At 44.8% G+C, this 24679-nt stretch overlaps 1 protein-coding gene across 1 annotated transcript in view; it reads left to right on the forward strand.

The window, feature by feature from the left end:
* LOC121008604 (glutaminase kidney isoform, mitochondrial-like) overlaps positions 1 to 24679 on the forward strand; it is a 1417393-nt gene that overhangs the window by 884654 nt on the left and 508060 nt on the right. The window contains exon 11 of the mRNA XM_040441254.1: positions 16356 to 16406. Coding sequence (XP_040297188.1) covers positions 16356 to 16406 — 51 coding nt within the window. The remainder of the gene's footprint in view (positions 1 to 16355; positions 16407 to 24679) is intronic.

Below are 24679 nucleotides of genomic sequence, written 5' to 3' on the forward strand. Positions count from 1 at the left end.
TTCCTGTCACTCTGTTCTGACTACAGGCAGTTCTACGCTATAAAACTATGTGTAGTATTTTCTTTCTATTATTTTTAAAAGCAAAATGCTTGCATTACCTACATTAATTATCCTATTTGATACAAAATATTAACCCCTTAAAGGGTTTCTGTCACCAGATTTAACCCTATTAAGCTAGCGACATTGTGCTAATGTCAGCTGAACCTAACTAGCCTATTCCTACTTTTATCTATGCCCCCGTTACGCCAGAAATCTAACTTTTATAATATGCTCATTAGCCTCTAGGAGCAGGGGGGCGTTGTTACTGCTTCCAGAGGCTCCATTCTCCCACCTTTGTCACCTCCCTCCAAGTCCTGATTGACAGGGCCAGGCAGCGCTAGCATCTGTCTGCCAGCCCTGTGCTCTGGTGAAATCTCACAGGCTGCCAGCTTCCTCACCGCGCCTGCGCCAAATACTGAACAGCTCAAGATTTCACTAGAGCATAGGACTGGCAGACAGATGTGAGTGCTGACTGGCCCTGTTAATCAGGACTAGGAGGGAGGCTACAAAGGTGGGAGAACAGAGCCTCTAGGAGCAGGAACAACACCCCCCCTTCCTGATCCTAGAGGCTAATTAGCATATTATAAAAGTTAGATTTCTGGCGTAACAGGGGCATAGATAAAAGTAGGAATAGGCTAGTTAGGTTTAGAGGACATTAGCACATCGCTAATGTCAGCTAGCTTAATAGGGTTAAATCTGGTGACAGAATCCCCCTCCCCCAATCATCCCCTTCTCTGTACATTGATGCAGTCAAGTGTGACCGTGGCACTGAATAAGTTAATGCCAGACAGTGGCATACATAGAAAACACTGGGCCCCATAGCAAGAATCTAAATTGGGCCCCCATGCCCCATTTATAGCACATCCCAATACCCTTAACTCCCTCTGTGCTTGCTGATGTGTGTTATATTGTATGCCATCAGGGCCGGACTGGGATGACAAAACAGCACTGGCACACAAAAGAGGTATAAATGTCATGGATGTAGTAGGGGAGAACACCAAAAGACAACAAGAAGGAAGGGGAAGACACTAGGCCTCACCACTAGGGAAGGAAAAGGGTCACCACCTGTAAAACCCTGCTCCTGGCCCTAACTCCTATCCGTATGGGCACCTCTCGAAGGTAGAGATAACCATAAACAGGAACCTAGAAAACCCTGGTGACCCTAGAATGCCCTAAAGATAATGACAGGGCAGAGACAACCCGTTCCTTCCCTGGTGAAGGAACTAGCGTCTCACTGAGGCCTAGTAAACAACCAGGGGGGGGGGGGGAGAAACAAAACACAACAAGCGGAACACTTAACTTCTGAGGATGATGGATGAACAGAACTCCAACAAGAACCACACTCCAGCTCTTCCAAAACCAAATGAAGCTATCCCAAGCAAGGAGTGATGGGTAAAGTCAGACTAAATAGGGTGAGGTAAAGGTCACATGATCCACACCTGAACAGGAGGTGTAGACATACCAGCAACACACAGACAAAGTGAAACCAAAAGAGTCTGTCAGATCACTAATGCGTAGATAATCTTTCAGACCTTCTGGGACCTGTCACAGATGTGACAATAACAGATGCAGTGTTTACAGGTATATAGTATATACAGCAGTGTATTGACATGTGAGGTATGAGGTATAAATTACAGATTGTACCTCACATATCAGTCCACTGCTGTATATACTATTTGTGGTCGGGGCTATGTGTGAAAGAACCTACCCCCTAATGTATGCCCCAACAAAACTAGCGGCTTGAGTTGTGCCATAACCGCTTCCGTCGAGAGTACACCTGAAAGAGGGCATACCCTGTAGGAGAGTGAAAGGAAAAGGGCGGGCTGGGAGGGGAACACTGCTGCCGTCCGTCCCCTCTGGAGAAAGGTGCGTCCTAGATATAGGGCAGGGCGCCCCTCCCACAAATACAGGCCAATTAATCGGCCTTAATACTTGTGGTCGGGGCTATGTGTGAAAGAACCTACCCCCTAATGTATGCCCCAACAGAACTAGCGGCTTGAGTTGTGCCATAACCGCTTCCGTCGAGAGTACACCTGAAAGAGGCCAAAAACCCAGCATGAAAATACAAAGCGTGTTCATTGACGTTCATTGACGTATTTAGACCACAGTACGGCCTGTCCAATGGTTACCCCAAACATGCGCTGCTGCCACCACGGGATACAGGTCCCTAGCCTCCGTTGACTGGAAATTCCCGTGGCCTCGCAAAATTCCTCCGGCCACGCCCCATTCAGCCAATGGGGGCCAAAAATAGCAGCGAAACCAGTGCTGACCCCGCTGTTGGAGAATATGACGGGGGAGTTGTGGGAGACCGCCGGGACAAACATGGACACGCCATTCCCATGACTCAAGAAGTGGTCCCACATGCTCAAATCCGCTTGCGCTTGACTGTCCAGGAACACTGGACTATCCTGACAGGGAATAACTGAGACATGGCTGGATGATAGCTATGACAGTGGGAATAACTGAGACATGGCTGGATGATAGCTATGACAGTGGGAATAACTGAGACATGGCTGGATGATAGCTATGGCAGTAGGAATAACTGAGACATGGCTGGATGATAGCTATGACAGTGGGAATAACTGAGACACGGCTGGATGATAGCTATGACTGGGAATAACTGAGACATGGCTGGATGATAGCTATGGCAGTAGGAATAACTGAGACACGGCTGGATGATAGCTATGACAGTGGGAATAACTGAGACATGGCTGGATGATAGCTATGACTGGGAATAACTGAGACACGGCTGGATGATAGCTATGGCAGTGGGAATAACTGAGACACGGCTGGATGATAGCTATGACAGTGGGAATAACTGAGACACGGCTGGATGATAGCTATGACAGTGGGAATAACTGAGACACGGCTGGATGATAGCTATGACAGTGGGAATAACTGAGACACGGCTGGATGATAGCTATGACAGTGGGAATAACTGAGACACGGCTGGATGATAGCTATGGCAGTGGGAATAACTGAGACACGGCTGGATGAAAGCTATGACAGTGGGAATAACTGAGACATGGTTGGATGATAGCTATGACAGTGGGAATAACTGAGACATGGCTGGATGATATCTATGACAGTGGGAATAACTGAGACACGTCTGGATGATAGCTATGACAGTGGGGATAACTGAGACACGGCTGGATGATAGCTATGACAGTGGGAATAACTGAGACACGGCTGGATGATAGCTATGACAGTGGGAATAACTGAGACATGGCTGGATGATAGCCATGACAGTGGGAGTGGTAACAATCTGGCTACGAAAACCTACCCTGAGGAATGACACGCATCGCAAAATTTACATGCCTAACAACGACTGCAGTTCCTTCTTGGTGGTGACCCTACCAGTGACGAAACTGTGAATGACTGCGCGGACCCTAACCAACTTGTCTTCCGGCAACCTAGCTGACATGCTCTCTGTGACTGTAAAGCAAGCAAAAAGACGGACCGTCACTACCACTGTTTAGCAACAATTTGACTACCACCCGTGCCTTGACACCACCACCGCCACTGCAGAAACCATCATGCAAAGGTAACCGACCCTGGTGACCACCTGTCAGGTACGGAGAAAGAGGAGACGTGTGACAGTGGAAAATAAATTGGAGACAAAGAAGGAGGACCTTACCGGAAACAGGACACGATGCTGATATGAGAAGAACACAAGGAACCAACCGTGGAAATAGACCTGTCCGCATGAATTAAGCAGAATAAGTATTTTTTTTTTTTTTTTTTTTAACAACGCTTGCGCCTGCGTTCATGTGACCCGAAGCTGGGTGACGAGACACGATTGTCAGATTGCCGGGGTTCTCACAGAGTTGGCTGAACGGCTGACATGCATGAAGACAGGCAAATGAGAAACCTGCCCATCTGAAACAAAACAATGGAATAAAATGCCATACAATGTGAAGGGTCTGGCGTGCCCCTGCTGGCCTACGTCTAGGGGCGCCTGTTACTGGGGGTACTACCCCCAACAACTCATCACCATCACGCTGTATGGCATTAACCCCCTACCTAACTGACAGCACGGCGGCCCGTGCCAGACTTTGCCCCCCATATAACAGTCATGGTGATTACACAAAATTCGTCTTGACAGAAAAGTTAAAAACAGCTAGGCTGTGATTAATCAGGCAGATTGAAACTCCGCCCTCAAAGACTAGCCTTCTCATTGACATTCCCCCCCCTCCCCCCGTCCTTACTCCCTTACAAGCCTCCCCCAATGCAGAAAGATAGAGCCTAATGCGAGTAGCCCCAGCAAATATACGAACAGAGTCCCGCTGACTCCTGCTACCTGCGTACAAGTCACGTGGGAGCGGGGCGTGCTGCCAGACTGCCGTTCCGGTGTGGGGATGTCCCTCTCATACCTTAGAGGGACCGACCCCACCGACCGGACTAAGGAGCCGACACTGCGCTGAGGCAGCCGCACGAGGAGGAACAGGACGCCGGACTGCAGGAGGAAGCGCCGACCGGAAGTGACGCTCTGTCGCCTAGGAGATGCTGATGCCGCCGGCTGTAACAGGAACACTGCTGCCGTCCGTCCCCTCTGGAGAAAGGTGCGTCCTAGATATAGGGCAGGGCGCCCCTCCCACAAATACAGGCCAATTAATCGGCCTTAATACATATCTGTACAGACTGCATCTATTCTACCTCGTAGCTAACATATCTGTACTCTGCTGAATATATATATATATACAGTACAGACCAAAAGTTTGGACACACCTTCTCATTCAAAGAGTTTTCTTTATTTTCAGGACTATGAAGGCATCAAAACTATGAATTAACACATGTGGAATTATATACATAACAAACAAGTGTGAAACAACTGAAAATATGTCATATTCTAGGTTCTTCAAAGTAGCCACCTTTTGCTTTGATTACTGCTTTGCACACTCTTGGCATTCTCTTGATGAGCTTCAAGAGGTAGTCCCCTGAAATGGTTTTCACTTCACAGGTGTGCCCTGTCAGGTTTAATAAGTGGGATTTCTTGCCTTATAAATGGGGTTGGGACCATCAGTTGCGTTGAGGAGAAGTCAGGTGGATACACAGCTGATAGTCCTACTGAATAGACTGTTAGAATTTGTATTATGGCAAGAAAGAAGCAGCTAAGTAAAGGAAAACGAGTGGCCATCATTACTTTGAGAAATGAAGGTCAGTCAGTCAGCCAGCCGAAAAATTGGGAAAACTTTGAAAGTAAGGGCTATTTGACCATGAAGGAAAGTGATGGGGTGCTGCGCCAGATGACCTGGCCTCCACAGTCACCGGACCTGAACCCAATCGAGATGGTTTGGGGTGAGCTGGACCGCAGAGTGAAGGCAAAAGGGCCAACAAGTGCTAAGCATCTCTGGGAACTCCTTCAAGACTGTTGGAAGACCATTTCAGGGGACTACCTCTTGAAGCTCATCAAGAGAATGCCAAGAGTGTGCAAAGCAGTAATCAAAGCAAAAGGTGGCTACTTTGAAGAACCTAGAATATGACTTATTTTCTGTTGTTTCACACTTGTTTGTTATGTATATAATTTCACATGTGTTAATTCATAGTTTTGATGCCTTCATAGTCCTGAAAATAAAGAAAACTCTTTGCATGAGATGGTGTGTCCAAACTTTTGGTGTGTACTGTATGTGTATGTGTGTGTGTATGTATGTATGTATGTATATATATATATATATATATATATATATATATATATATAATTATACACTGCTCAAAAAAATAAAGGGAACACAAAAATAACACATCCTAGATCTGAGTTAATTAAATATTCTTCTGAAATACTTTGTTCTTTACATAGTTGAATGTGCTGACAACAAAATCACACAAAAATTTTAAAATGGAAATCAAATTTTTCACCCCATGGAGGTCTGGATTTGGAGTCACACTCAAAATTAAAGTGGAAAAACACACTACAGGCTGATCCAACTTTGATGTAATGTCCTTAAAACAAGTCAAAATGAGGCTCAGTAGTGTGTGTGGCCTCCACATGCCTGTATGACCTCCCTACAACGCCTGTGCATGCTCCTGATGAGGTGGCGGACGGTCTCCTGAGGGATCTCCTCCCAGACCTGGACTAAAGCATCTGCCAACTCCTGGACAGTCTGTGGTACAACGTGACGTTGGTGGATAGAGCGAGACATGATGTCCCAGATGTGCTCAATTGGATTCAGGTCTGGGGAACAGGCGGGCCAGTCCATAGCATCAATGCCTTCGTCTTGCAGGAACTGCTGACACACTCCAGCCACATGAGGTCTAGCATTGTCTTGCATTAGGAGGAACCCAGGGCCAACCGCACCAGAATATGGTCTCACAAGGGGTCTGAGGATCTCATCTCGGTACCTAATGGCAGTCAGGCTACCTCTGGCGAGCACATGGAGGGCTGTGCGGCCCTCCAAAGAAATGCCACCCCACACCATTACTGACCCAATGCCAAACCGGTCATGCTGGAGGATGTTGCAGGCAGCAGAACGTTCTGCACGGCGTCTCCAGACTCTGTCACATGTGCTCAGTGTGAACCTGCTTTCATCTGTGAAGAGCACAGGGCGCCAGTGGCGAATTTGCCAATCTTGGTGTTCTCTGGCAAATGCCAAACGTCCTGCACGGTGTTGGGCTGTAAGCACAACCCCCACCTGTGGATGTCGGGCCCTCATGGAGTCTGTTTCTGACCATTTGAGCAGACACATGCACATTTGTGGCCTGTGGAGGTCATTTTGCAGGGCTCTGGCAGTGCTCCTCCTGTTCCTCCTTGCACAAAGGCGGAGGTAGCGGTCCTGCTGCTGGGTTGTTGCCCTCCTACGGCCTCCTCCACGTCTCCTGATGTACTGGCCTGTCTCCTGGTAGCACCTCCATGCTCTGGACACTACGCTGACAGACACAGCAAACCTTCTTGCCACAGCTCGCATTGATGTGCCATCCTGGATAAGCTGCACTACCTAAGCCACTTTTGTGGGTTGTAGACTCCGTCTCATGCTACCACTAGAGTGAAAGCACCGCCAGCATTCAAATGTGACCAAAACATCAGCCAGGAAGCATAGGAACTGAGAAGTGGTCTGTGGCACCACCTGCAGAACCACTCCTTTATTGGGGGTGTCTTGCTAATTGCCTATAATTTCCCCCTGTTGTCTATCCCATTTGCACAACAGCATGCGAAATTGATTGTCACTCAGTGTTGCTTCCTAAGTGGACAGTTTGATTTCACAGAAGTGTGATTGACTTGGAGTTACATTGTGTTGTTTAAGTGTTCCCTTTATTTTTTTGAGCAGTGTATATTCCCGCAATTTTAGACCTGGTGTCAGTTGGAAAAAGTCCCAGATAGCGGCACTGCCATCTGCGCCTAAAATACGCCTAATATAGGCATATTTCAGTATAATAAATGACCCCCATAGTATATACAAGAGTGCACAAGGTGTAAGTTATACCTCATACTTCACATATCACACTGCTGTATATACTATATATCTGTACATATTGCATCTATAATACTGTATAATATATGCAGTGTATATACACTCACCTAAAGAATTATTAGGAACACCTGTTCTATTTCTCATTAATGCAATTATCTAGTCAACCAATCACATGGCAGTTGCTTCAATGCATTTAGGGGTGTGGTCCTGGTCAAGACAATCTCCTGAACTCCAAACTGAATGTCAGAATGGGAAAGAAAGGTGATTTAATCAATTTTGAGCGTGGCATGGTTGTTGGTGCCAGACGGGCCGGTCTGAGTATTTCACAATCTGCTCAGTTACTGGGATTTTCACGCACAACCATTTCTAGGGTTTACAAAGAATGGTGTGAAAAGGGAAAAACATCCAGTATGCGGCAGTCCTGTGGGCGAAAATGCCTTGTGGATGCTAGAGGTCAGAGGAGAATGGGTCGACTGATTCAAGCTGATAGAAGAGCAACGTTGACTGAAATAACCACTCGTTACAACCGAGGTACGCAGCAAAGCATTTGTGAAGCCACAACACGCACATCCTTGAGGCGGATGGGCTACAACAGCAGAAGACCCCACCGGGTACCACTCATCTCCACTACAAATAGGAAAAATTTGCACAAGCTCACCAAAATTGGACTGTTGAAGACTGGAAAAATGTTGCCTGGTCTGATGAGTCTCGATTTCTGTTGAGACATTCAAATGGTAGAGTCCAAATTTGGCGTAAACAGAATGAGAACATGTATCCATCATGCCTTGTTACCACTGTGCAGGCTGGTGGTGGTGGTGTAATGGTGTGGGGGATGTTTTCTGGGCACACTTTAGGCCCCTTAGTGCCAATTGGGCATCGTTTAAATGCCACGGGCTACCTGAGCATTGTTTCTGATCATGTCCATCCCTTCATGACCACCATGTACCCATCCTCTGATGGCTACTTCCAGCAGGATAATGCACCATGTCACAAAGCTCGAATCATTTCAAATTGGTTTCTTGAACATGACAATGAGTTCACTGTACTAAAATGGCCCCCACAGTCACCAGATCTCAACCCAATAGAGCATCTTTGGGATGTGGTGGAACGGGAGCTTCGTGCCCTGGATGTGCATCCCTCAAATCTCCATCAACTGCAAGATGCTATCCTATCAATATGGGCCAACATTTCTAAAGAATGCTATCAGCACCTTGTTGAATCAATGCCACGTAGAATTAAGGCAGTTCTGAAGGCAAATGAGAAATAGAAGAGGTGTTCCTAATAATTCTTTAGGTGAGTGTATATGTGTGTGTGTGTGTGTATATATGTATGTATGTATATATATATATATATATATATATATATATATATATGTAAAAAAAATTACCAGCAGCACCACCAAGCCAAAAAACAAGTAGAGAGGGTGCACTGTCCGAGTATGGTAACTGGTGCTTACCCACTGATACGGAATAAAGAAATCGGACTGCACTCCAGTTGAATCTTCAGTGAAAAAAGGTTTATTCACCCATAGGTGGCACAAGCGACGTTTCGGCTCGCATATGAGCCTTTCTCAAGCATTGGTAAGATGTGAACAAGTTACATATAAAGGTGTGTCAATCATAACACTTAGTGTTTAAACTTAATTGATACTTAAAGACATATCTGCAGAAAAATATTACAAATAAAACAACATACTGCCAATTCAATGTGGTTAATAAAGTGAAAGGTACAGTGAGTGCATAAAGTGCATAGTGCATCAAAATTACATCTGAATTCATCCAAATCCATAATTAATCTCAGCTGTATTCTACTCGGAACGTGATGATTACATAAATCATAATGATACACATGTGTGGGAGGAGAAAACAAGTTAATTGATACCTGGGATAGTGCTAGCGACCACGCTGTCCATCGCGCTGTACAGCGCGTCCTTGCAATGTCTTTGCGCATGTCCCGACCGGCTATTGCGTCATACTCAAGCGCCCTCCATGGGACGCACGTGCGTAGTCCAGTCACATATCAGTGACGTGGGCGACGTGTGCTGTGATAGCTCACGTCATCCTGTCTATCTATCAAGGGAGGAAGCGCATGCGCATAAGTAGTCCCCAATATACTAGCCACCATATTGGATAAGGGGATACTGCCCTATTGTTAATATGTACTATATACTATATGAGCTGCCGTTTTTCGTTCCACATTACGTCACTCAATATATCAGCAGGTTGGAAGAGTCCCCTCCCTTTCCAAGAAGGAGGCTCAAATCCAATCGTTACCCCAGTCCTGTAAGCACGTCAGTGCCATCAATCTTTAAATAGGATGGAATTTATGTTTATACCTTTTTATGGTGCCGACCTGTTAATAGGTAACGTTCTGATACATGAAGATGAGGAGAATCCCTCTTAGTCACGTATTTTAGCAGGTTTGGAACCCACAGCACTGATGGCACTGACGTGCTTATAGGACTGGGGTAACGATTGGATTTGAGCCTCCTTCTTGGAAAGGGAGGGGACTCTTCCAACCTGCTGATATATTGAGTGACGTAATGTGGAATGAAAAACGGCAGCTCATATAGTATATAGTACATATTAACAATAGGGCAGTATCCCCTTATCCAATATGGTGGCTAGTATATCGGGGACTACTTATGCGCATGCGCTTCCTCCCTTGATAGATACACAGGATGACGTGAGCTATCACAGCATACGTCGCCCACGTCAGTGATATGTGACTGGACTACGCACGTGCGTCCCATGGAGGGCGCTTGAGTATGACGCAATAGCCGGTCGGGACATGCGCAAAGACATTGCAAGGACGCGCTGTACAGCGCGATGGACAGCGTGGTCGCTAGCACTGTCCCAGGTATCAATTAACTTGTTTTCTCCTCCCACACATGTGTATCATTATGATTTATGCAATCATCACATTCCGAGTAGAATACAGCTGAGATTAATTATGGATTTGGATGAATTCAGATGTAATTTTGATGCACTATGCACTTTATGCACTCACTGTACCTTTCACTTTATTAACCACATTGAATTGGCAGTATGTTGTTTTATTTGTAATATTTTTCTGCAGATATGTCTTTAAGTATCAATTAAGTTTAAACACTAAGTGTTATGATTGACACACCTTTATATGTAACTTGTTCACATCTTACCAATGCTTGAGAAAGGCTCATATGCGAGCCGAAACGTCGCTTGTGCCACCTATGGGTGAATAAACCTTTTTTCACTGAAGATTCAACTGGAGTGCAGTCCGATTTCTTTATTATATATATATATAATCTCAAACAAATAAAGTAGCAGCACACCACTATATGCGCTAAGACTGAGTGAACAGGTGAATGTGTGAACAGGGTCAAATGACGCCAAATAATTACTGCAAAGCAGTGAAGAAGCTCTTAGCGCATATTATTGATCAAAAATATGTCGAGCCCACCTACCAGACGACAAGGTAGCTTCTTATCAGGTGGGACCTACTCTAACACGGAGGGTCCCGCTCCATTGTTACTCTGATTAAAAACACCAAGGGGTGGGGGATGGGTGGGGAGTGCTAAGTTCCAAAGAGGATGCCTGGTCCTCTATAATATACATATAAGCAAAAAACGGAACAGCACCTCCTGAGACAAATCGCAGGTGCAAGCTACCCGGGAATAATACAGCAAACAAATAAAGTAGCAGCACACCATATATATATAGCAGCACACTATATATATATATATATATATATATATATATATATATATATAAGAGAGCAGTTTACTGATATGAGACACAAGGTATAATAGATGCAATGTGTACAGAAATATGTGGTCAGTTATACATTATGTTCACTGTGTGTGAGGTACATGGTCATTGTAACTGTCTGCAGTATTATATATGAGTAATCAATGTGTAAAAATAGGTCATGTGGGTGGGAGGGGGCAAATGAAGAGAAAAGTGGAGGACCTCCTCTTACCACTCCATTCCATTCTCAATGGATCAATGCAGAGCACATTGTGCACTTCTAATCCTTGCTGTTAAGGCTACTTTCACATTAGCGGCACGTCCGGGGGCACACATTACATTCACTAGCGGCAGGACGGATCCAACAGGCTGTTCACCCGACGGAACAGCCTGCCGGAGGTCCGTGCCGCTAGTGTGAAAGTAGCCTAAGGGTTAATGGATCTGTGATGTCATCACAGGTCCTGGCAGATGCACCTTTCAAACCTGGGAACTACCCCATTATTGGTGCAGTTGCTTTGCTAGATCATGCAGGACATGTGACACTGAAGATGATGTCATCACAGGTCCTGCAGATGCACTGTTCTAACCTGCAAACTACACTATTCTCTGTGCACTTCCCTTGCTAGATGCACAGGACCTGTAATGACATGATGAGCCAGTATTGATGGTAATTAGGGGGTGGGTCCTATCCTCCACTATGGGTTTCCCTTTCCCAGGGGTCCCATAGCAGCTGCGTGGTCTGCCACTATGGGAGATACCCCACTGCTTCCAGAATCATAGATTTATCTGATACCAGGTAGTTGCAGTGGGATTGTGGCACTGTATTACAGATATCCTCCCAACAGTGATCATACAGGCATGGTGGCCGAGGCCACTACTATTGGAAGATAGTTTGATACATGAAAAATGGTGCAGGAATCTCATAGTTTTTTCTACCTGAATGTGGCCTTGGTTAAACTGTGGACTGCTTTAGCTATTCAATATATGACATTTGCACATACCATTTTGTTATCCTATAACCAGCTCAGGACCGCCGTACGCAGGATTGCGCCCTGGCGGCGGCCCTGTTGTTCTGGGTGGACGCATATATGCGTTCTCTCGCGAGAGGCGAGATTTCCTGTGAACGCGCGCACACAGGCACCGAAGGTAAGCGAGTGGATCTGCAGCCTGCCAGCGGCGATCGTTCGCTGGCAGGCTGTAGATGCGATTTTTTTTAACCCCTAAAAGGTATATTAGACGCTGTTTTGATAACAGCGTCTAATATACCTGCTACCTGGTCCTCTGGTGGTCCCTTTTGCTTGGATCGACCACCAGAGGACACAGGCAGCTCTGTAATAAGTAGCACCAAACACCACTACACGACACACACCCCCTGACACTTATTAACCCCTTATTAACCCCTAATCACCCTATATTAGACTCCCTGATCACCCCCCTGTCATTGATCACCCCCTGTAAGGCTCCATTCAGACATCCATATGTGTTTTGCGGATCCGATCCATGGATCTGCAAAACACATACGGACGTCTGAATGGAGCCTTACAGGGGGGTGATCAATGACATATAGCCCATATAGACTCCCTGATCACCCCCCTGTAAGGCTGGCTCCATTCAGAGGTCCGTATGTGTTTTGCGGATCCATGGATCGGATCCACAAAACACATACGGACGTCTGAATGGAGCCTTACAGGGGGGTGATCACCCCATATAGACTCCCTGATCACCCCCTGTCATTGATCACCCCCTTGTAAGGCTGGCTCCATTCAGAGGTCCGTATGTGTTTTGCGGATCCATGGATCGGATCCGCAAAACACATACGGACGTCTGAATGGAGCCTCACAGGAGGGGGATCAATGACAGAGGGGGTGATCACCACCAAAGCTCCATTCAGAGGTCCGTATGTGTTTTGCAGATCCACGGATTGGATCCGCAAAACACATACGGACGTCTGAATGGAGCCTTACAGGTGGGTGATCAATGACAGGAGGGTGATCAATGACAGGGGGGTGATCAGGGAGTCTATATGGGGTGATCACCCCCCTGTAAGGCTCTATTCAGAGGTCCGTATGTGTTTTGCGGATTCACGCGCATAACAAAACACAAGGTGCATATTAAAATATATAACACTATATAATGACTATATAAACTTACTATGGTCTCTGCTGCACTGGTCTCTGCTGCACTGTACCGTATTTTTCGCCCTATAAGATGCACCTAGTTTTAGAGGAGAACAATAAGAAAAAAATATTTTTCATTACACCTCAGGTCAGACCAGCAATCAGACCCCCAATGTGAATCAGACCTCAGATCAGACCCCCAATGGCTCAGATCAACCACCCCAATGTCAGCCATAAACCCCCCCCAATGTCAGCCATAAACCCCCCCAATGTCAGCCATAAGCCCCCCAATGTCAGCCATAAGCCCCCCATTAGCCCCTCATGTCAGCCATAAGCCCCCCATTAGCCCCTCATGTCAGCCATAAGCCCCCCATTAGCCCCTCATGTCAGCCATAAGCCCCCCATTAGCCCCTCATGTCAGCCATAAGCCCCCCATTAGCCCTTCATGTCAGCCATAAGCCCCCCATTAGCCCCTCAGGTCAGCCATAAGCCCCCCATTAGCCCTTCATGTCAGCCATAAGCCCACCATTAGCCCCTCAGGTCAGCCATAAGCCCCCCATTAGCCCCTCATGTCAGCCATAAGCCCCCCATTAGCCCCTCATGTCAGCCATAAGCCCCCCATTAGCCCCTCATGTCAGCCATAAGCCCCCATTAGCCCCTCATGTCAGCCATAAGCCCCCCATTAGCCCCTCATGTCAGCCATAAGCCCCCATTAGCCCCTCATGTCAGCCATAAGCCCCCCATTAGCCCCTCATGTCAGCCATAAGCCCCCCATTAGCCCCTCATGTCAGCCATAAGCCCCCATTAGCCCCTCATGTCAGCCAAAAGCCCCCCATTAGCCCCTCATGTCAGCCAAAAGCCCCCCATTAGCCCCTCATGTCAGCCATAAGCCCCCCATTAGCCCCTCATGTCAGCCATAAGCCCCCCCATTAGCCCCTCATGTCAGCCATAAGCCCCCATTAGCCCCTCATGTCAGCCCCATGTCCCTCATGTCAGCCATAAGCCCCCAGTGCAAATAAAATAAAATAAAAAAAACACTTACCTCTCCTGCTCCTGGTCACCATCGCAATCCTCTTCATTCTGCTGTCGGCTGGCTGTGTATAGCGGCGCACAGCGTGAGGTCACAGAGAGACCTCACGCTGTGCGCAGCCATGCACAGCCGATAGCCGAGCCGAGGACCAGGAAGTGGTGAGTACAGATCCTTCACCGCTCCCTGGTCCTTCTGTACTAATGAAGCGCTTCCATAATGGAAGCGCTTCATTAGTACAGAGTTAAAGACTGCCCTGATCGCCGCGGCCCGGCTAACAATCCTCCGCGGCCCAGCAGTTGGGAACCGCTGTTGTAAGGGAAAAAAAAAAATCATCATTTTCCGCTAACTTATGACAAAAAATAAAAAGTTCTATGACCTCACTATGCCCATCAGCGAATACCTTAGGGTGTCTACTTTCCAAAATGGGGTCATTTGTGGGGTTTTTCTACTGTCTGGGCATTGTAGAACCTCAGGAAACATGACAGGTGCTCAGAAAGTCAGAGCTGATTCAAAAAGCGGAAATTCACATTTTTGTACCATAGTTTGTAAACGCTATAACTTTTACCCAAACCATTTTTTTTTTTTACCCAAACATTTTTTTTTTATCAAAGACATGTAGAACAATAATTTTAGAGAAAAATGTATATATAGATGTCGTTTTTTAAAAAAAAAATTTACAACTGAAAGGGAAAAATGTCATATTTTTTTCAAAAATTTCGGAAAATTTTGATTAATAACAAAAAAAGTAAAAATGTCAGCAGCAATGAAATACCACCAAATGAAATCTCTATTAGTGAGAAGAAAAGGAGGTCAAATTCATTTGGGTGGTAAGTTGTAAACCGTGAAAGTAGTGTAGTGCAGAATTGTAAAAAGTGGTCTGGTCATTAAGGGTGTTTAAGCTAGGGGGGCTGAGGTGGTTAAAGAGGACCTTTCACCACTCCCGACATGTCTGTTTTAATTGCTTGATGCATTCCCCACGTACTAACCATTCTGGAGCATCTATTCTTATGTCTCTATGTTGTGCCATTCCTTTATTATTTCTACTAGAAGTTATGAATATTTGCTAGATGTTGTCACGGATGATGTTGCAGATAGCTGGAACTTATAAATAAACATCCGACTGGATTCATCCCAAACTAAGGAGCATATGGGTGAGCCCAATAAAACCCTAAGAGCTCTCCCTGTCTGCTATGCCCATGCAAGGGTCTGAATGGTAGACGATTGCATGCCCACGTACCTAAGACTGTGTGACACCTGAAGACCCTTTATTAGTGAGGGGACACGACCACCGGCTCCCTGCACTTAATACGGACGGAGTCAGGGTCACCTAGAATCAAGCCAGCAAGGAAACACAAATAAAGAAAAAGACTTATCTTAGCAGCAGCCTCCAGCAGTGAACACCTCATCCAGGAAGTAGTATAAACCGCAAAGTGAGGCAGTATGGGAGGGAATATAAAGGGAGAAAATTAGTCTAAATAGGTGACACCTGGGAGAAGGAAAGGAGATGACAAAGTGAAACCAAAACAAAGAACGTCATGCAAGAGGTAGAGAAGAACGTCTGCCAGACATTCTCACAGAACTGGCGGTGACAGATGTCTGCAGTAAGGGTACAGAGGGATGGTAACCAGTTGGGGGGGGGGGGTGTACCTGCATAGTCTGATTGGATAGAGTGAGTCTGTGCATGTACACCCCCCCAACTTGTTACCTCCCCTCTGTACCCTTACTGAAAGCTAATAGCAATTCAGTCATAACTTCTAGTAGAAACAATAAAGGAATGGCACAACATACAGCCATAAGAATAGATGCTCTAGAATTGTTATTACATGGGAAATGCATGAAGCTATTAAAACAGACATGTCAGGAGTGGTGAAAGGTTCTCTTTAAACTACTTTGTGTCTGGAACTTTATCAGAAATGAAATACTTTCAATCATGTTTTATAGTACATGTGAAATAAATAAATGTGAAATTGTAATTTGAAATACCTTGTTTAATAATATAGAATTTATGTTTTTTTATTTTTATTTTTTATTACAGTGTTTTCCAGAACATACTGACATGGCTGGAACCTTAGATTTTTATTTCCAGGTAAGAAAATGAAATTTAATAACTTATTTGAGTGACCTTGTTTCACAGTACAACCGAAAAATCAAGACATGGCTGTGCATTTAGCATGCTTTTTTCATAATATTTTTATAAACATTGCAATTAGAGATGAGCAAATTTCATATTTTGAAATTTGTTCACGCTTTAGAGGCATTCCATTATTGATTCAGTCATAATAGAAGTCTATGGCCTGCATAACGGATCCGTCCTGTTACCGTTATGCAGGGGAGTCCTCTCCTGCATAATGGAAACTGGATGGATCCGTTATGCAGGCCATAGACTTCTATTATGACGGAATGAATAACGGAATCCCACCTCATCCCTAACCTCACCACAGTGTTATCCCAGCCCTAACTCATCTCTTCAACCTATCACTAACCTCTGGTGTCTTCACCACTGCTTTTAAACATGCTACCATTACACCCATCCTCAAAAAGCCTTCACTTGACCCATCTTCTTTGTCCAGTTATCGCCCTATATCACTTCTTCCGTATGCCTCAAAGCTACTTGAACAACATGTCCATTCGGAACTGTCCTCTCACCTCTCCCCCTGCTCCCTGTTTGACCTGCTACAATCTGGCTTCCAACCCCACCACTCGACTGAGACTGCCCTTACCAAAGTCACCAATGACCTACTAACAGCCAAAACCAAAAACATTACTCTGTCCTTGTAAATAGGGAATATTAATTACCAATATTTATGTAAATATCAATAATTAATATTCATAAATAGGAGGTGACTCCGCCTATTTATACCTTTATCAATTAATAACACTACTTTTACTTTGCCCTACGCTAATAACTAAACTAGCTGCAAGCGCCTAACTGAGCTAGCTACCGCTAATAAACACACGTAGCACGATAGGTATAATACAAATAACATTTATTAACACCTACAGTACACAACGCACGCAATGCACTAACAATACAGTACTAAAAATACAGTACTAAACTACACTACACAATACCAAATTCCACCCACAAACTAACTATACAGTACACACACACACATACATTAACAGCCCACCCAACCTAGACTAAAAACTATCCCTACAGGGAAATGACTACAGTAGCAATGGATAGGGGTTTATATAGGGGTTAATAGTAGGACGTTATAGCAGGGGTACGTTGGTGGGATAGGGTTGGTAGGGGTTAATCAGGGGGATCCGTTGGTGGGATAGGGTAGAATCAGGGAGATCCGTTGGTGGGATAGGGTAGGTATTTGTTGGTGGGATAGGGTAGGTAGGGGTTAATATCGTTGGTGGTATAGGGGGGAAGGTAAGGGTAAATACCGTTGGTGGGATAGGGGTTAATGATACTCGGCACTCGTTGTCCAGGGGGTGCTCGTCCGTCTATGGGTGATCCTCTTCAGGGGGGGGGGGGCGGCTCGGCTCTTCTCTCATCCATGAGGCTGCATGCACTCCACTTCTGTCCCCTCTACCAAGTGTCCCTCTCTTTATGCTCAAATCCCAAGAGTCCTCCCCCCTAGTCCCAAAATGCTGGAAGTAGGGGATGGAGTTTAGCCATGGGGCAGAGGTGTGGAAACAGGTTCATGATGTCTCTTGTTAGAAAGCCCCCTGACAAACAGTGCCAGAGAGTCTGCAATCTCTTTGTCCTGAGGTGACCAGAGATTTAGGGCCTGAACAAAAGAGGACTAGATATTGATCAGCTGTTATCCTACAGGCTATCAGCACAAGTCTTTCTCTAAACATGGGGGATAACCTGTTGATAAGTGTTGATAGGGAATTGAATCTAGGGAATATTCAATACACTTCCCTCTACATATATACATATATATAATTATATCCACAGATGCTTGGGGCACATCTATAAACATAATTATACATACATACATACAAAACCGGGGGCATGAATGGGCAGCAATAAGCCCACATACATACTGTCATGCTGACATAAGTGTACAGTCGTGGCCAAAAGTTTTGAGAATTACATAAATATTGGAAATTGGAAAAGTTGCTGCTTAAGTTTTTATAATAGCAATTTGCATATACTCCAGAATGTTATGAAGAGTGATCAGATGAATTGCATAGTCCTTCTTTGCCATGAAAATTAACTTAATCCCCAAAAAAACTTTCCACTGCATTTCATTGCTGTCATTAAAGGACCTGCTGAGATCATTTCAGTAATCGTCTTGTTAACTCAGGTGAGAATGTTGACGAGCACAAGGCTGGAGATCATTATGTCAGGCTGATTGGGTTAAAATGGCAGACTTGACATGTTAAAAGGAGGGTGATGCTTGAAATCATTGTTCTTCCATTGTTAACCATGGTGACCTGCAAAGAAACGCGTGCAGCCATCATTGCGTTGCATAAAAATGGCTTCACAGGCAAGGATATTGTGGTTACTAAGATTGCACCTCAATCAACAATTTATAGGATCATCAAGAACTTCAAGGAAAGAGGTTCAATTCTTGTTAAGAAGGCTCCAGGGCGTCCAAGAAAGTCCAGCAAGCGCCAGGATCGTCTCCTAAAGAGGATTCAGCTGCGGGATTGGAGTGCCACCAGTGCAGAGCTTGCTCAGGAATGGCAGCAGGCAGGTGTGAGCGCATCTGCACGCACAGTGAGGCGAAGACTTTTGGAAGATGGCCTGGTGTCAAGAAGGGCAGCAAAGAAGCCACTTCTCTCCAAAAATAACATCAGGGACAGATTGATCTTCTGAAGAAAGTTTGGTGAATGGACTGCTGAGGACTGGGGCAAAGTCATATTCTCCGATGAAGCCTCTTTCCGATTGTTTGGGGCATCTGGAAAAAGGCTTGTCCAGAGAAGAAAAGGTGAGCGCTACCATCAGTCCTGTGTCATGCCAACAGTAAAGCATCCTGAGACCATTCATGTGTGGGGTTGCTTCTCATCCAAGGGAGTGGGCTCACTCACAATTTTGCCCAAAAACACAGCCATGAATAAAGAATGGTACCAAAACACCCTCCAACAGCAACTTCTTCCAACAACAGTTTGGTGAAGAACAATGCATTTTCCAGCACGATGGAGCATCGTGCCATAAGGCAAAATTGATAACTAAGTGGCTCGGGGACCAAAACGTTGACATTTTGGGTCCATGGCCTGGAAACTCCCCATATCTTAATCCCATTGAGAACTTGTGGTCAATCCTCAAGCGGCGGGTGGACAAACAAAAACCCACTAATTCTGACAAACTCCAAGAAGTGATTATGAAAGAATGGGTTGCTATCAGTCAGGAATTGGCCCAGAAGTTGATTGAGAGCATGCCCAGTTGAATTGCAGAGGTCCTAAAAAAGAAGGGCCAACACTGCAAATACTGACTCTTTGCAAATGTCATGTAATTGTCGATAAAAGCCTTTGAAACGTATGAAGTGCGTGTAATTATATTTCACTACATCACAGAAACAACTGAAACAAAGATCTAAAAGCAGTTTAGCAGCAAACTTTGTGAAAACTAATATTTGTGTCATTCTCAAAGCTTTTGGCCATGACTGTATATACATAGACATGCGTGCAAATACATACACACATCTATATATACACACACACTCGCATATACCTGGGGCATCACATACAGGGGACATACATATGTCCCCACTTGCCATACAGGGCCAATATATACACGGCCATGCAGGAAACATATATCCCTATTGGCCATATAAAGGGGTCCATATATATACATATATACACATATCAAAGAAGGGGCAGATATATATATATATATATATATATATCCATATACATACGCCCACCTGACTTCCCTCTACAGTCCTCCTTCTCCTTGACCTGTTATATCCCTACACTATCACTTAGCTGTCATTGAACTGCTCAATAGTAATATTTTGTGAATAAATTGTTTCCTAATCACTGTTCCTAGTGCCTGCCACGTCTGTCAATGGAAACTGGTGGAGACTGGGCAGGAGGAGAGTTTTTATAGGGCTGTTGCATCACAGGGCCTGGCTATCTGCTGATTAGCTGGCTGCATGGGTGATCCTTCATTCCCGGGCTTCTTACTTACTTTTTCTAACATGTGCAGCAGCCATTTTATAAAAAAAAGATTTGTTACCCCAATTAATCGAATTCCACTTCGTCAACTTCGATTTGCTCATCTCTAGCTATAGCAATGTTTAGAAAAAGAAAAAAAAAATACAACTGCTGAAAACATCTCTTTTACAGAGAAAATTTTAAAAATTCATGTAAAGTGAAAGAGTGGTGAGCACAGAAGAATTAACTTTCCTACAAAAGTGATTACTGCTGACAGACTGTTACTGCAAGGAGAGATGGACCAGAGTATGTAAATAAAATTCATCTCAATATAAATATTGCAATTAGAGATGAGCGAATTTCATGTTTTAAAAATCGTTCACGCTTTGTTTGTTGGTTAAAGGACAATTGCGTTATGGATTCTGTTACCACGGACCATAACGCAATTCTATGACGGAATGCAGTACGGAATGCCTTTAGAGGCATTCCGTTATTGATTCAGTCATAATAGAAGTCTATGGCCTGCGTAATGGATCCGTCCTGTTACCGTTATGCAGGGGAGTCCTCTCCTGCATAACGGAAACGGGACGGATCCGTTATGCAGCCCATAGACTTCTATTATGATGGAATGAATAACGAAATGCCTCTAAAGGCATTCCGTACTGCATTCCGGCATAGAATTGTGTTATGGTCCGTGGTAACGGAATCCATAATGCAATTCTGCTTTTACCACCAAAGCGTGAACGATTTTCAAAACATGAAATTCGCTCATCTCTAATTGCAATATTTATATTGAGATGAATTGTATTTACATACTCTGGTCTATCTCTCCTTGCAGTAACAGTCTGTCAGCAGTAATCACTTTTGTAGGAAAGTTAATTCTTCTGTGCTCACCACTCTTTCACTTTACATGAATTTTAAAAATTTTCTCTGTAAAACAGAGGTTTTCAGCAGTTGTATTTTTTTTTTCTTTTTTGATACATTGCTATAGCTAGAGATGAGCGAATCGAAATTGACGAAGTGGAATTCGATTGATCGGGGCAACGAATCATATTTTTTCTAAAATGGATGCAGCACATGTTAGAAAAAGTAAGTAAGAAGCCTGGGAATGAAGGATCACCCATGCAGCGAGCTAATCAGCAGATAGCCAGCCCCTGTGATGCAACAGCCCTATAAAAACTCTCCTCCTGCCCAGTCTCCGCCAGTTTCCAGTGAGAGACATGGCAGGCACTAGGAACAGTGATTAGGAAACAATTTATTCACAAAATATTACTATTGAGTAGTTCAGGGACAGCTAAGTGATAGTGTAGGGATATAACAGATCAAGGAGAAGGAGGACAGAGTAATGTTTTTGGTTTTGGCTGTTAGTAGGTCATTGGTGACTTTGGTAAGGGCAGTCTCAGTTGAGTGGTGGGGTCGGAAGCCAGATTGTAGCCGGTCAAAGAGGGAGCAGGAGGAGAGGTGAGAGGACAGTTTCTAATGGACATGTTGTTCAAGTAGCTTTGAGGCATACGGAAGAAGTGATATGGGGCAATAATTGGACAAAGAAGATGGGTCAAATGAAGTATTTTTGAGAATGGGTGTAATGGTAGCATGTTTAAAAGCAGAGAGGAAGACACCAGAGATTAGTGATAGGTTGAAGAGATGAGTTAGCACTGGAATAACACTGTGGTGAGATTAGGGATGAGGTGGGATGGGATTGTGTCAAGTGCACAGGTGGTGACTGGTGAGATGTGATCTGGAAAATAGAGTGTAGAGTTTTTCTTCTGTTATGGTGGAGAAGCGGGTTTTGGGAGAAGAGGACCGAGCTGTTGTGTAGAGGGTCTGTGGGGACTGTGTACTGAAGCTTTCTCTGATGTTAACTATCTTTTGTTTGACTATGTCTCCCGGTCAAAAGTGGATGGCAAAAGGGTATCAGCCCCTCTCCTCGACACCCAAAGGATACGATCCTCTTAGACCTCCTCCTCTACAGGGTTTAAGAAGATAGGCAGAATAGTGAAGCACCCTTAGGAATCTTTTTATAAAAGGTTTTATTCTACTTACAAGTCAGTAGACAAAAGGCATAAAATACAAATCAGTCGTCACGTTCCTGCCCGACCCGGGTTTCGCTGCTTCAGGGGCGATGACTGCGCATGCTCGCAATCGAGCCCTTTAAATAGCCCAGCTGATCTCATTATTCAAGCCGGTGTAGTTCCGATCCATATAACATATTTTCAAAAGCAACAATTTTACATCATACAAAATAAAATCACATTCAGTGATTCTTATAATACAATCACCTTTAAAATATAAACATAAAATACAAATGAGAGCGGGTTTCCACTCCCTATTGCCAGTTCATATATATACCCTTTCGGGTTACCGCTAATGCCTATATTCAATGCATATGTTCAGCCTCCTTACAGGAATCTATCCCACATCATATCTTCTCATATCCTAAAATGCTCCAACTCAATCTATTATATTAAAAATACCATCCTATGTGTTCCATCCACTCCTAAGATGTTATACATGTACTCTCCACCTACTCCTGGAGCGTCACTCAGGTAATCTCCACCCACTCCTGGAGCGTCATTCCGAAAGACACCGCCTACTCCGGTAGCGTCATTCAGGTGTTTTCGACCCCGCCTCCACCTCTGACATTCCTATGGTGGGATAGGGTAGGTATTTGTTGGTGGGATAGGGTAGGTAGGGGTTAATATCGTTGGTGGTATAGGGGGGAAGGTAAGGGTAAATACCGTTGGTGGGATAGGGGTTAATGATACTCGGCACTCGTTGTCCAGGGGGTGCTCGTCCGTCTATGGGTGATCCTCTTCAGGGGGGGGGGGGCGGCTCGGCTCTTCTCTCATCCATGAGGCTGCATGCACTCCACTTCTGTCCCCTCTACCAAGTGTCCCTCTCTTTATGCTCAAATCCCAAGAGTCCTCCCCCCTAGTCCCAAAATGCTGGAAGTAGGGGATGGAGTTTAGCCATGGGGCAGAGGTGTGGAAACAGGTTCATGATGTCTCTTGTTAGAAAGCCCCCTGACAAACAGTGCCAGAGAGTCTGCAATCTCTTTGTCCTGAGGTGACCAGAGATTTAGGGCCTGAACAAAAGAGGACTAGATATTGATCAGCTGTTATCCTACAGGCTATCAGCACAAGTCTTTCTCTAAACATGGGGGATAACCTGTTGATAAGTGTTGATAGGGAATTGAATCTAGGGAATATTCAATACACTTCCCTCTACATATATACATATATATAATTATATCCACAGATGCTTGGGGCACATCTATAAACATAATTATACATACATACATACAAAACCGGGGGCATGAATGGGCAGCAATAAGCCCACATACATACTGTCATGCTGACATAAGTGTACAGTCGTGGCCAAAAGTTTTGAGAATTACATAAATATTGGAAATTGGAAAAGTTGCTGCTTAAGTTTTTATAATAGCAATTTGCATATACTCCAGAATGTTATGAAGAGTGATCAGATGAATTGCATAGTCCTTCTTTGCCATGAAAATTAACTTAATCCCCAAAAAAACTTTCCACTGCATTTCATTGCTGTCATTAAAGGACCTGCTGAGATCATTTCAGTAATCGTCTTGTTAACTCAGGTGAGAATGTTGACGAGCACAAGGCTGGAGATCATTATGTCAGGCTGATTGGGTTAAAATGGCAGACTTGACATGTTAAAAGGAGGGTGATGCTTGAAATCATTGTTCTTCCATTGTTAACCATGGTGACCTGCAAAGAAACGCGTGCAGCCATCATTGCGTTGCATAAAAATGGCTTCACAGGCAAGGATATTGTGGTTACTAAGATTGCACCTCAATCAACAATTTATAGGATCATCAAGAACTTCAAGGAAAGAGGTTCAATTCTTGTTAAGAAGGCTCCAGGGCGTCCAAGAAAGTCCAGCAAGCGCCAGGATCGTCTCCTAAAGAGGATTCAGCTGCGGGATTGGAGTGCCACCAGTGCAGAGCTTGCTCAGGAATGGCAGCAGGCAGGTGTGAGCGCATCTGCACGCACAGTGAGGCGAAGACTTTTGGAAGATGGCCTGGTGTCAAGAAGGTTGGTGAAGAACAATGCATTTTCCAGCACGATGGAGCACCGTGCCATAAGGCAAAATTGATAACTAAGTGGCTCGGGGACCAAAACGTTGACATTTTGGGTCCATGGCCTGGAAACTCCCCATATCTTAATCCCATTGAGAACTTGTGGTCAATCCTCAAGCGGCGGGTGGACAAACAAAAACCCACTAATTCTGACAAACTCCAAGAAGTGATTATGAAAGAATGGG

This window comes from Bufo bufo, chromosome 7, assembly GCF_905171765.1.
Source record: "Bufo bufo chromosome 7, aBufBuf1.1, whole genome shotgun sequence".
NCBI classification, from domain to species: domain Eukaryota; kingdom Metazoa; phylum Chordata; class Amphibia; order Anura; family Bufonidae; genus Bufo; species Bufo bufo.